Source organism: Monodelphis domestica, chromosome 4 (assembly GCF_027887165.1).
Source record: "Monodelphis domestica isolate mMonDom1 chromosome 4, mMonDom1.pri, whole genome shotgun sequence".
NCBI lineage: Eukaryota > Metazoa > Chordata > Mammalia > Didelphimorphia > Didelphidae > Monodelphis > Monodelphis domestica.
In genome coordinates, this window is record NC_077230.1 from 323,556,432 (window position 1) to 323,569,287 (window position 12,856).

Genomic DNA, 12,856 nt, shown 5'->3' on the forward strand with positions numbered 1-12,856 from the left:
GAATACTAAGCAAGGACTGAAAAATGTACCTTACCCCCCGGTGTAATAGTTAAAATTGGGTAGCCAAATGTAATAATTAAAAATTTAATTTAACAAAAATAATAATGGTTAAAAAAAAGAATTGTTGTGGTCGCTGTTTATAAAAATTAAAGTTAAACAATGAGTCAGTTGGCTATTTGGTAGCTTTATTTACAGCATAGTAGAGACATTAAAGGGGGAAATATAGGAAGGAGGTAGAAAATATCACCTCGCTAAAAACACCCTAAATCCTAATCCTAGTGCCTCCAGACCTCAAATTCTAATCTCACCAGTCCACAAGAGTGTCTCCAGTCAGGCATTCCAACAACAAAAAACCATGCCGAAGAGGCAAGAGTCTCACCTGAGTAAGTGTCCCTCTTCAGCTTGAGTCTCCAATGCAGGAAGCTGAATCTTGACCAGAATCCAAAGTCCAGATCAGGAAGCTGAAATCTGAAGAGATAAAAAAATGCTGAAAACTGCCAAGAACCTTCAGCACACACGAGACCAAGACTTCCAAGAATCCCACCAGAGCTCATACTCCCGAGGCTAAGAGCCACCAAGAATGAAGAGCCCCAATCTCTCTCAGACTCCTGCTTATATTCAGTTTTCTCTGCCCATCAGCTCTCCTTATTACAACTCAGGAATCAATCACAGCCTTTCAATAAGCACTAGGGGGTGGGGGTGAGGCGTGCTTGTGGCCTTTTAGAGTGTGAACTTTGTTAGTGACTTACTAAGTGTTAAGTAGGGGTACTGAAGTTCTTGGTTGATTAACTTAAAATAGAAAAAAGGGAATAAAAATTCTCTTTCACACTAACCTTCAGGAAGTAGAGTCCAGGGAAGACTATGTTACACTTCCATTGACAGAAAAAACTTTGATGAAAGAAGCATAAATGGGATGCCCACGGTGTGGACTTGGAAGTGAGGGAGAACAAGGAGAGAGCATTTAAAGGGGAGAAAGAAAAAAGGACCAAGAAAAATAAACTTTCTGTACTTCATATTTTTGTCCTGGCCTTCCCTAGCCTACTCTGTTTCACTGATACAGAGGCTCTAGTCTAGATCTTTTCAGAAACATTCACTTTTTTTCTTTTGTAACCAAAATATAAATAAAGACAACAAAGATTCTGAAGGCAAGATGACTAGGTCTTCTGACAATAAATGAGAGTTTCTTATAAACAGCATCTGAAATTTTGCTTCTCTTCCTTCCTCTGGCAAAGCAATTGGGACTGCATTAATCAGCAGGGAAGCTGGTCCCACTGAGACAGAAAGTCCTGACTACTTGCTGAAGCCTGGAATATTGTGGTAAGAAGGTCAGCCAGTAGCCAGTAAGACAATATGACAAGGCCAGAAGGGACATACCAGCTCTTGCCAAGGGAAAGCTGCTGACACTGACTCAGCTAGGTAAGTGCTGACAGAGACCTTAGTGGGTCTAATAATGTCTTACATCTGCATTTTATATTTTACAAAATGCTTTCACGTTTTCTCTATTCACTTACTCTTTACAATAGTCCTGTGAGCCAGGATAGCAGGTGGTACCATCCCCATTTTATAGATGAGAAAACTGAGGCTCAGAGATGTATTGCCCAGGGCCACATGATTCATAAGTGATAAAGCCAAGACTAGAAACCAAGTCTTCCAACCTCCCAGGTCCAGAATTCTTTCTGTCACAATACTGCTTCTTGTAGAACATTTTCAGGATTTCTAAGTTTATTTTTCATGGCAATTCCATTCTTTGACCTGGAAAAGATTTCTCCTTTACTGGTATAACAACCTCCTTGGGGTCATCTCAGCTTACACAGATAGTTTGGAGTTCTCAGAGGGCATCTGAGTAGGATTCCAGGAGTAACCCTAAAGGAATTAGCTCTGAAGTACTGTAACTCCTGAGTTTCCATTAGTGTTTTTCCTGTTATCAACCAAGCACTTAAAATCCATTAGCTTTTACAAAAAGGATCTATTAAGAAAACAATAGCAAAACAGTAATTATAAAAACAATCCTCTCTATTTCTAGAAAAGCATTCCCCTCTTTTACACACATTTCTAGGTAGAGTGGGCTCAAACTTAACCTACAATGCTACTGAGACATATATGTCAAGAACAAGCATAACCACGTGGTCTCTCCTGCCTCTTGGACCTGGAAGCCCTTTTCTCCCTTCATCTGTGGGGCTTTGAGGATCTGTGCCTTTATATGGTCTATATCTGGAGCTTCTCTATGCCACATCACCATGATACCCTGAGAGCCTTCAATATTCTCATGTAGGTCTTTCCTCAGTTATCACCCACTATCTGGTAGCCAGTAATAGAGTTTCTGAACTTGAGTGAGTTACCATGAGTTTAATATCTGGCTCTCAACTTTATAAAATCAGACTCTATTTTATTTGTTCACACAAAAGTCAGACTCCTGAGAACACATTAATGTCAACCACACTTATAAGAACCTTATTAATAAATCAGTGTGTCAGAATTTTTTTTTGTCTAAACAAGGGATTTTGTTGGTGTAGAGAGCCTCTTGGGAGAAAACCACCCCTATCAGTACAGTTTAGTAGTTCTACAATTTTGAGTCTTAGAGAATTGCTGGAAGCATTCAGAAATTAGTGACTTGCTTAAATACACTGGTCAATGGCCAGTATGTGTTAGATACAAGACTTGAATCTAAGCTTTCATAACTGTAAGACCAACTCTCTTTCCATTATAGCACCCTGCCTCTTTTAATATAAAATACATTTATTAATAAATAATGGAGCTATCAGTACCTAAAGAACTGTTCCAGAGCTACTACATAATACACTATTCTTTGTTAGAAAGGTCTTAGGTTATTTGATGAATATAGAAACCAAGCTAAGAGAGTCGGATATTTCTTTCATTACCCTGTAACAGACCTGTCACAATTGGATACAGCTAATTATATACATTAAGGTTTAGATTGGTGTCTTTCTGATCAGATTTTTTGGGAGCCATCCTAAATGATCTGATAAGTTTTCAGAGACACTTAAGTTTCTGTGTTAATAGAATCCTTGCGGGCTAACACAGCCTTATTTTTGCATTTGTATTCCAAGTGCCCAATAGTCATGAACAAATATTTATTGATAACTTCAAACCTATTTATAAATCATCTCCCAGGACATTTTATTTCTTGTGAAGAATTTCACAGATGGTCTGTTTCATTAATCTTAGGTTGAATTCTTATCCACCTAATTAGACTGAAACTTTCTGATTTCTATTTTTATTCTGGGGCTACAGATCCTATTTGGGAACCTTATAACTCCTTATGCATTGACTATACAATCCATTTTTTAGAATCCCATCTCAACAGAGAAATCTGAGGCATTGCTATAACTTAGTAGCAGTTATGTCTCTAGAATGATGTCCAAGGATCAATGATGATCAATGAAACATGAATTACAGAGGATGCACTATAGCTATTTTTCACTTGTTTGGGCTTAAAGGTATCAAGCATGACCTTACCAAATCACTAATGAATCTTAAGAGGAAAATGGCTAAATCATGCTTACAAAAATATTGCAAGAATAAATTAAATCAATGTATTTTCAACATTTTGAATTTTTAATGAATAAATAGTCTTCTATAAAGGGAAAAGATATTTAAAAATGCATTTTAAGGTAAACAAATAGGCTACCCTATGTCTTTGTGGATCACTTGACTGCAAACCCTTTCTTGCATTAAGCATTGAGGAAAGAGATAAGAACTCATACACTATATGAGATTATGTGTATAAGAGTACTGTAATAGATGACTAGAATGGGGTCATCTCTTGTTTACTTTGGGGACTAGAGAGTGAGAGAGGTATGACAGAGCCAGAAGAGGGAGAGATAGGATAGATTGATCTTCCCCCCTCTTCCCCTAGGGAAGACAACACAAATCATCTTTTAGAGGGACAGAATATGTCCCTTCAGAGACTGGGTTGAGTATAAAGGTGAAGGACTGAAGCTAATTCTTCCCCCTTGAGGAGAAAGTATGGCTTTCCTCCCTAAGCTTCAGTTCCCTTCCTTGATGATATGAGGCAGGCAAACTTGGTCTAAAGGGAATAACTCTTTTATTCTAAAGGGACACACAAGACAGGGAGAGTGAGGTTGTTGGATAAGGAAAGTGGGAAATGGGAAATTACTATGAGTTAACAACTGATCCCCTCACCAAATCCTGAGGGCTCAGGCTATCTGCCTGACCCTTTTTGGTCAGTTGGGAGATCTGTCCTGACTTCTATCTAGCCTAATTGTAGCATGAAGTTCAAAGGACAAATTTCAGGGAATAGAGGGAGTTCTTCTTTGGGTGAATGGCTTCCTAGCAAAGTCCCACCCACTCCTTTATCTTCATCTGGATCCAAGGGGTTTTGGGTTGACTGAGAGGTGATCAGTGCTCAGAAGGGTCTTCTATCTCAGAGGTTTCTCTCAGACCCACCACTCCAGGAGCACTCCCAAAGAGAAGTGAGGTGATCTGGCAGTTTTCTCCTCAGCTCTTCTGTGCTCCTTCCTGGAATTCTCCATCTTCCTTGTCCTTCCTCCTCTTGGGTTTCTCTTTTTCCATGCTAGACCTGATTTCTCTCTTATAGTACCTATCTACGTATGGAATTGATGAGTACAAATAGTATATATACATTGATATGTATATATGTACATAAACATGTTACATATACATACATATTCAGTCAGGAGAAACAAAAGATCAACTTAAGGCAAAATCATTCTAAAATCAAAAGTTCTTTCTGGGCTCTTATTTCAAGACCACTTGCCCCTTTAAAATGGTCCCTATACCTAAGGTGTCTATTGTGCTTAAGATGATTCCTGGATCTCCAGCACCATGAGCACAGCTTAAATACACATAGCCATAGTCAATGGACAGTTCCTTTTTTAATTCAATTAAAGAAATGTCTTTCCGATGGTTAACATATTAGTAAGAGGCATTTAGTGGATAGAGTGCTGGACCTGGAATCAGGAAGACCGGAGTTCAAATCTTAACTGTGTGATTCTAGACAAAAGTTATTTAACCTCTGATTGCCTAACAAAAAGATCCATTAGAAAAGGAAATGGCAAACCCCACTCCAGTATCTTTGCCAGGAAAATCTCTTGGATACCTAGGGTCCACGAGGTCACAAAGAATCAGATGGCTGCATAAGAACAATAACAACATACTTGGGTATTTCTGTTATTTTCTCCTTGCTTTCTGGAAGTCTATCAACTGTATATGTGGGGTAGGCCAAATTTCTCTTCATATCCCACACATCCCACTCCATAGGTATGAGTCATGAGAGGGAACGAAGGAAAGAATGAGGAGGAAATATTACTATAAGGTCCATCATCCATGGGAGCCATCTCTCTGGAGTTTGGAATGTGCTCATAAAAACCCCATCCCTGTGCTTCTGTAGATCCTAGATCACTTGAGAGTCTAGTACTCTTTCCACCTGGGAAAGTTTGTTTATGTTATAGACAGATATATCTGTTGTAGCCTCATTAGGAGGAGCTCGGATTGTTGAAAATAGTTTATTTCTTTTTTTATTTTTTAAGCAATAATCCTATCTCTACACAAGGGGGCAGCATTACTTATCAGAATCCATGATGGTCTTCTTATCCAAGAACCAAAAATAAGGCACAATTATAACAGAAGATTTAAAGTTGGACAAAAATTTTAGATAGCATCCAGTCCTGTGTCCTCATTTTACAGATGAGGAAACTGAGGCCCAAAAAAGAGATACCAGTTGCTCAAGGCCATATAGCCAATGAGTCAGTAGTTAACACATTTTCCTCGATTTCACTTAGAAACTTTCAACAAAAACCTTTCCATTATCATTTGTTTCTTCCTCCCTTTCAGACCTTTTGATAATGTGTGAAATAGATGTTGTCACACAGCTCCAATGCATGACCTGTTGCAACTTTTTCTGGGTGTGTCTTTTCAATAAATTATTTAATTTTCCTCCAAATCCTCAACATTTCCTTACTCTCACTTGTACTGATTACCTGATCTAACTTGGCCTCCTCCCATGGGTGGAAGCAGACTTACAGCAAAAAATCCTGATCCTGACTGCTCATATCTTAGTCATAAAAGCAAAAGTAATAGCAGGCAGAAAGTAAAGCTTTAATACCACAAATAGCTTCAAGGCTTTGAGACACCTGGAGTTATGACTTTCTAAAATTTGCAATAGATGATCTCACTTGAACTCACAACCTATCCCAAATTCTTCTCATGTCCTCAGGTGAAGAAACTGAGATTCAGAAAACTGAGGTGATTTGCCAATGGCCGCACAACTTTTAAGTGTGAAAAGTGGAATTTGAATTCAAGTCTTCCTAAGTTCAGTGTTTTATCTTCTCTTCCATGGCATACTGGAATGGAAACCCATTATATTTTTGCATTCTTCTAATGGTTTGGAAAGTTCTTCTTTATATTGATTTGATATCTGCCTCCTCGGAATTTCCTTTCATTAGACCTACTTCTGTGTCCAAATTATTTCAAATAAATGATGCTAGGACACTGACCAGGACAATATTTTCCCTTAGTGGCTCCAGGAGAAGCATCATGATAATTATTGTTGTTCATTCATTTTGGTTGTGTCAAACACTTTGTGACTCCATTTGGGGTTTTCTTAGCAGAGATACTGGAATGGTTTGCCTTTTCCTCATCCATTTTATAGATGAGGAAACCGAGACAAACAGGATTAAGTGACTTGCTCAGGGACACCTAACTAATAAGTGTCTGAAGCCCAATTTGAACTCAGAAAGATGAATCTTCCTGACTCCAGGCCTGGCACTCTTTCTGCTGAGTCACCTAGCTGCCTATCATGACAATAAAATATTTCGAATTAGGAATGATATTTTCAAATGTTAAAGAAATTTATTGATTCTTATATAAGCAATGCTTTTATATTTTGAATGACAAGGAGTTCATTACCTTAGGAGGCAGCCCATTCTATTTTGGGACAGGTTTAATTACTGGAATATTATACACTAGTGATGGTAGTTCAGAAGCATAATCTTACTACAGGAAAGAAATTGAGAATTAACTACAGGAATATTCAGAGGTTAGTCTAGTTATTTATATTCTTATTTCCTACCTCCTTCCTAGTTAATATTTATATATGGCAAATGTATATAAGTATAAAATTCTGATTATTAGTCATTTCAATGTGGTCTTTATTATTTAGCTCTTAGTCCTCAATATCAAGCCTAGTGAGTAGAGAATCCCTGATACCAAAATTAGAAAGTATTTAACATCCTAGAACCGTGAGAACTCTGGTGACAGAGATAGCTGTAGGTGTATGAATTAATCAACCAGCAAACATTTATTAAGTGGCTAATATGTGTTGGGCACTGTGCTAAGTGTGAGAGCTACTAAAAATGCAAGAACAGTTCCTGCTCTCTAGGAGTTCACAATCGAATGGGGAAGACAGTAAAAGCAACCATGTACATCCAAGCTATATACGGGAGAAGTAGTCTCAGAGGGGAGATACTAATAATAGGAGAAAGGACTAGAAAAGAGAAGGTAGGAATTGAACTGAATTTTGAAGGAAACCAGGAGGTGGATGTGAAGAGAAAGCATTGTGGTCATGAGGGGCAGTCATGGAGTTGTGAGATGGATTGCTGAGATGAGAAGGCAGGTGTGGGTGGACTATAAATTACAAAGAGCAATACAAAAAGAAATAAGAATGGAGAGATAGAAAGGGATAGGTGTGTGTGTGTGTGTGTGTGTGCAATTTTGGTAGGATCAAAATCTACCAGAATCCCTAGCCATGAAGGCTAAGCTAGTCCTTTCCCTGAAAGACAAGGAAACTGTCCCTGAGAATTGATTGGTCCAGGAGGAAAAGCCTCAAACTGCTGTAGTAGCTTATTGGTCACTTGAGAAAATAAATGAGGCCATCCCAAATGGAGCAAATGCCCTTCAGACTCAACCAACATCTCCTGGTTAAAAATTACCATCTTCTGCTCTGTGAATCAGATGAGTTTCTGAATGGAGATAAAAGGGACTGAATCTTTGTGAGCCAAGTAGGATATCCTTGTGTATCTTTTTCATGCTGTAGCCAAGTAAACCTTATTTTGTTAATACTGAATGATCCATAAGTGTCTTACTTCATTCCTATCTCAGACCTGAGCTATCAGACCATGATGGTTCAATCAGTCTGGTCTACAACAGCAATGTACTAAGTTTTGTTCTGATACAAAGTTATACCATAACTGGGGATTGTGCCAACTTATTATACCCAATTTATTATATTTATTATTTTACCAAACTTATACTAATAGAACTTTGCAAGAGATCTCTTTTCCCAGAAGTACAAGCTAAATTTTCTATCTTGTACTATTTACCTCATGAGCACGAGTGGATGGCACTTGAAAGGATCCACATTGCTCTAACAATGATGATGACGTTAATGTTTATGATTCAGTGCCAACCACATGCAAAATATTATAAAGAAAAGAGAATTGGAACAGATCTTGCCTTCACATCACAGTAGTCTTGCCAAAGAAAAGGAAGGAAAGGTTTTGTGCCAGTAGACAGAAGGCTTATTTGGATGAAGACTCTCCTCTATGAATCACTCAAATTATGTTATCAGCATAAGCAAGTTATTTCTCCTTTCTGGGCCATCTGTTACATGAGAGGGTTAGATTTGATGATCTCTCAGGCCCTTTTTAGCGTTAAAAGTCTATTACCTTCTAAATATTTTCTGAAACTTCTTTCTCCCATAGAGCCTGAGTGGATAAACAAAAACTATTTTTCTTAGTTACTGTTGTTTTTCAGTTTTGTTTGACTCTTCATGGCCCCATTTGGCGTTTTCTTGGCAAAGATACAGGAGTGTCTTGCCATTTCCTTCTCCAGTTCATTTGACAGATGTGGAAAGCAAGACAAAGAGGGCTAAGTGACATACTCAGTGTCACACAACTAGTAAGTGTGTGAGGTCAGATTTGAACTCAGGAAAACAAGTCTTCCTGAATCTAGGACCAACACTCTCTCCACTGCACCACCTAGCTGACCTAGTTAATGGTAGTATTGGAAAAGGTGAGTATACATTGTAACTCCTTAAATTGAATCTTATTTTAACCTAGTTTTTAGCTATATGGGATTAGGCAAGTAATTTGAACCCCTTGGGCCTCAGTTTACCCTCTGTAAAATGAGTTAGTTGAATTAGATGACCTCTAGTGTACTTTCCAGTATTCTATGACTTAAACAAATAATTTATCCTTTCCCCAAAGTGCTATTAGCTGCCTCAGATGTCCCTTCTGATTGTAAGAATGATGTCATCTTTGTCCATAAGGGGGCAATGATTACTCGTCTAATGAGAAATTTCTTCCAAAAAGTTGATCTTTTAATTAATTAGTTTGTGAGCCAATTGACTCTAGACTATTCCTTGACCACAGACTTCATGCTTAACCTGTCAGCCTTCCTTCAAATGCTAATGGACTAGAACTGAAAAAGACTGAAAACATCTAAACTTTGTTCTCACCACCAGTCACCTGAGGGGGTCAGGAAAATCGCAGGGAAACTATAAAGAGAGAGGGACACTTAAAAGGGGATTTAGAGAGCTATCCTGGGGAAAAGCAGAGCATTCAGGAAAGGATCATCCTATATGACAGGGGACTCTGGTAGATGATACTCCTATCTCTTGGGTGAATGGGGTAATGGCTACTTACAGTGGAAAGAAGAAAGAGTAATAGAATCTTTGGTTCTTTTTTCTCTTCCAAGGAGAATAATCTTTGGGTTGGAAAGAACTCAATGATTTATAATGACTATTAGGGAAATAATGGCCCAGATATATTGGGAAATAGGAAGTTAATATCTGACTGCCCTTGAAGAGCTTGTCATTTGCCTTAGGTGAACTACATTCAATGGTATTGAAAAAACTAACTGGATGCAATTAGAAATGGTTACTTTGTCATATGAAAAATAAACGTATCTCCAAGATAAGATATATTGGTTGGGAAGGACCTAGGTGGATTGGTGGTGAAACCCCACCAAGGGACCTTCCAAGAGCCAGTGAAGTGCAAACCCTTTGAGACTATATGAAAAACGAGTTTATTTTCCTTATTAAGGTTTTGGGAACTGATAGGTAAGCTCCAAAGGGTACTTGGCTCTACAAAACTCTATATCCACCCACTTCCTATGCTCCTTTAATAAGGAAGCCCTTCTGGTCTTCTTAAGCCCTTCTTATCAGCTCCCTGATCTTTCTAAACCCCAAAACCATCTGACTAACTTTCTAGACTAGGAATTCTAGATTTTTAATCAACTAACCTTAGTTGTTTCTAAAAGGGCTAGTGAGAATGGACCCATAAATGGACTGAGGGGGCGGCTGGTGGATTGACTCAGTGATTTTAGTGACTCAGTGGATTTAGAGCTAGGCCCAGAGATGGAAGGTCCTAGGTTCAAATCTGGCCTCAGACACTTCCCAGCTGTATGATTCTGGGCAAGTCACTTGACCCCCATTGCCTAGCCCTTACCACTCTTCTGCCTTGGAGCCAATACACAGTATTGACTCCAAGATGGAAGGTAAGGGTTTAAAAAAAAATGGACTGAGTCCTTTCCCAAGCCTGGGGTTGCCTTCTTAGATAAATACCCCCAAAGTTCCAGATGTTAAACCCTTAGGTTTACCTTAGCCAAATTGTCCACAGCCCTGCAGGGGAACCTCCTAGGTATCTTCCAAGCCCCAAACCTCCTAGTTTCTCCATGAAATTAATCAGATTACAGGAGCTGATGGAGCAGATGTTATCCCTTCCAGCTCAGTAAAAGGACAATTGTGTAATGTCAGTTAACTCTGTTAACTCCCAAGATCCTCCTCTGCAATGCCTTCTCCTTCTAGAATCTGTTCCCAGGGTTGGTGGCTAAATTCTCCTCTCTCCCTTTTAGAGACAACTTTTGCATTTTCCCCTAACCCTTATCCCTTATCCTTATACATGGTCAGTGATTTTTTTAACCCTTACCTTTCATTTTAGAATCAATACTGAGTGTTTTGGTTCTAAGTAATAAGAGTAAGGGCTAGGAAATGGGAGTTAAGTGGCATATCCAGGGCCAGATAGCAAGGGAGAGACTAAGGACAGATTTATCTCCAGGACCTCCCATCTCTAGGCATGGCTCTCATTCCACTGAACCATTTAGTTGCCCACCATGTTCAATGATTTTTGAAAGATCTTGCAGAAAAAGATAAGGATCATAGGATTGAAGAGTAACAAATTCTACCACCCCCCTTTTTAAACAAAAGAATGAAGTCTTTAAGCAATAGACCAACAAACTTGGTTCAGACACAATTCTAGAATAAATATATTTAATACCCTTACCTTCTGTCTTAGAATCAATTCCAAGTATTGGTTCGAAGGCAGAAGAGTGGCAAGGTCTAGGCAATTGGCATTAAAAGACTTGCCCAGGGTCACACAGCTAGGAAGTATCTGAGGCCAGATTTGAAAGCAGGATCTTTCATCTTCAATGGCTAGCTTTCCAACTACTGAGTCACCTAGCTGCCCCTAAAATATATTATTTACAGAATGGTTAGTGAATACCTGGAAAAGGAAAAAGTGATAGAAAGCAGCTAGCATGATTTCAATAAGAACAGGTCATGACTGACCAATATTATTTCTTTACTTTGACAGTTATTAAAGTGGAAGTGGAGATGATGCTTTAAATATAGTTTACTCATATTTTGTAGCATATTTTGTGGAATAGATGGAGAAATGAAGGCTAGATGATATGAATTAATTATTTCATTAATTATTTAAAAGTGCCAATTCTAGACGTTATGCTAGGCACCAGAGAAGTATAGACAAAAACAAAAACAATTCCCTGCTCTTGAGGTGTTTAGATACCATTGGATGGGTAAGTGATGGTAGTGGTGGGAAATAATTGCACATAAATAAATAAATGCTAAGCAATATGGTCAGTGGCAGGGAAGAGGTGGTGCCAACAACTGGAGGATCATGGAAGCATTGGAGATGACATTTGAGTTGATCTTTAAGGACCCAGAGGTTCCAAGAGATGGAGAGGATAAAAGCACATTTTGGATATGGGAAACAATCTGTACAAAATCATAGAGTTGAGAGATAGAATGTTGTAGAGAGGGCATAATAAGTAAGTCAGGTTAGTAGGAATTACTATATGTGAAACTAAATATTATGAAATAAAGTTGGAAAGCCCATATACTCATAGATCTAGAGCTGGAAGGGAACTTAGAGGTCATTCAGTCTAACATCTTCATTTTATAGATGAAGAATTGAGGCTTAGAGATTTTCCCTGTTGTTTGAGTTTTCACAGTATCAGAGTTGCAAACTGAACTCAGATCCTCTTACTCCAAATGTAATGTTGTTTCCACTAACCTAAAAAGAATGGAAGCTCCTTGAGGTCAAGAACTATTTCATTTTTGCCTTAGTATCTCTAGGGCTCAATACAGTGCCTAAATATCAGTAAACAAACAAACATTTCTTAAATGATTACTGAATGCCAAGCAATGTGCTAGTTTCTGGGAATATAAAGAAAATCACATAATAAGTGCTTAATAAATAATTGTTGAGGGATGGAGTCAAGATGGCAGCTTAGAAGCATCAAAAATCAATTCCTCGGTGAAAACCCTTCCACACCAATCAAAAATAAAGAGCTTCAAGGGGGACAGAAAACCAAATTCAACAACAAGATATAGCTACAGGACCCTCCTGCTCAATTCAACTTAAAAGGTACTCAGAGAAGGTTGATTCTTGGGTTTAAGGAAAAGAAAGATGGAAGGTCTCAATACTTCTCCCCCACCTACTGTGCTCAGACTTGGGTGGACAGTAGGATCTCAGGGTAAGGCTTCAACCAGGACAGAGTACCTTGCTACCACAATTACACAAAGCTCAGGACTCTGACCTGGTTGGCAAGGAGGTTG

General features: G+C 38.6%; 1 protein-coding gene across 3 annotated transcripts in view; it reads right to left on the bottom strand.

Moving 5' to 3' along the window:
• The window catches only part of LRRC63 (leucine rich repeat containing 63), a 195,144-nt gene that overhangs the window by 82,227 nt on the left and 100,061 nt on the right, over nucleotides 1-12,856 (bottom strand). For 2 of the 3 annotated variants that reach the window (XM_056794875.1, XM_056794876.1), the window contains exon 11: nucleotides 380-468. In XM_056794875.1, the coding sequence (XP_056650853.1) occupies nucleotides 380-468 (89 nt within the window). Of the gene's footprint in view, nucleotides 1-241; nucleotides 469-12,856 lie in introns of those variants that run through there. The other variant, XM_056794874.1, reaches the window with a different exon arrangement.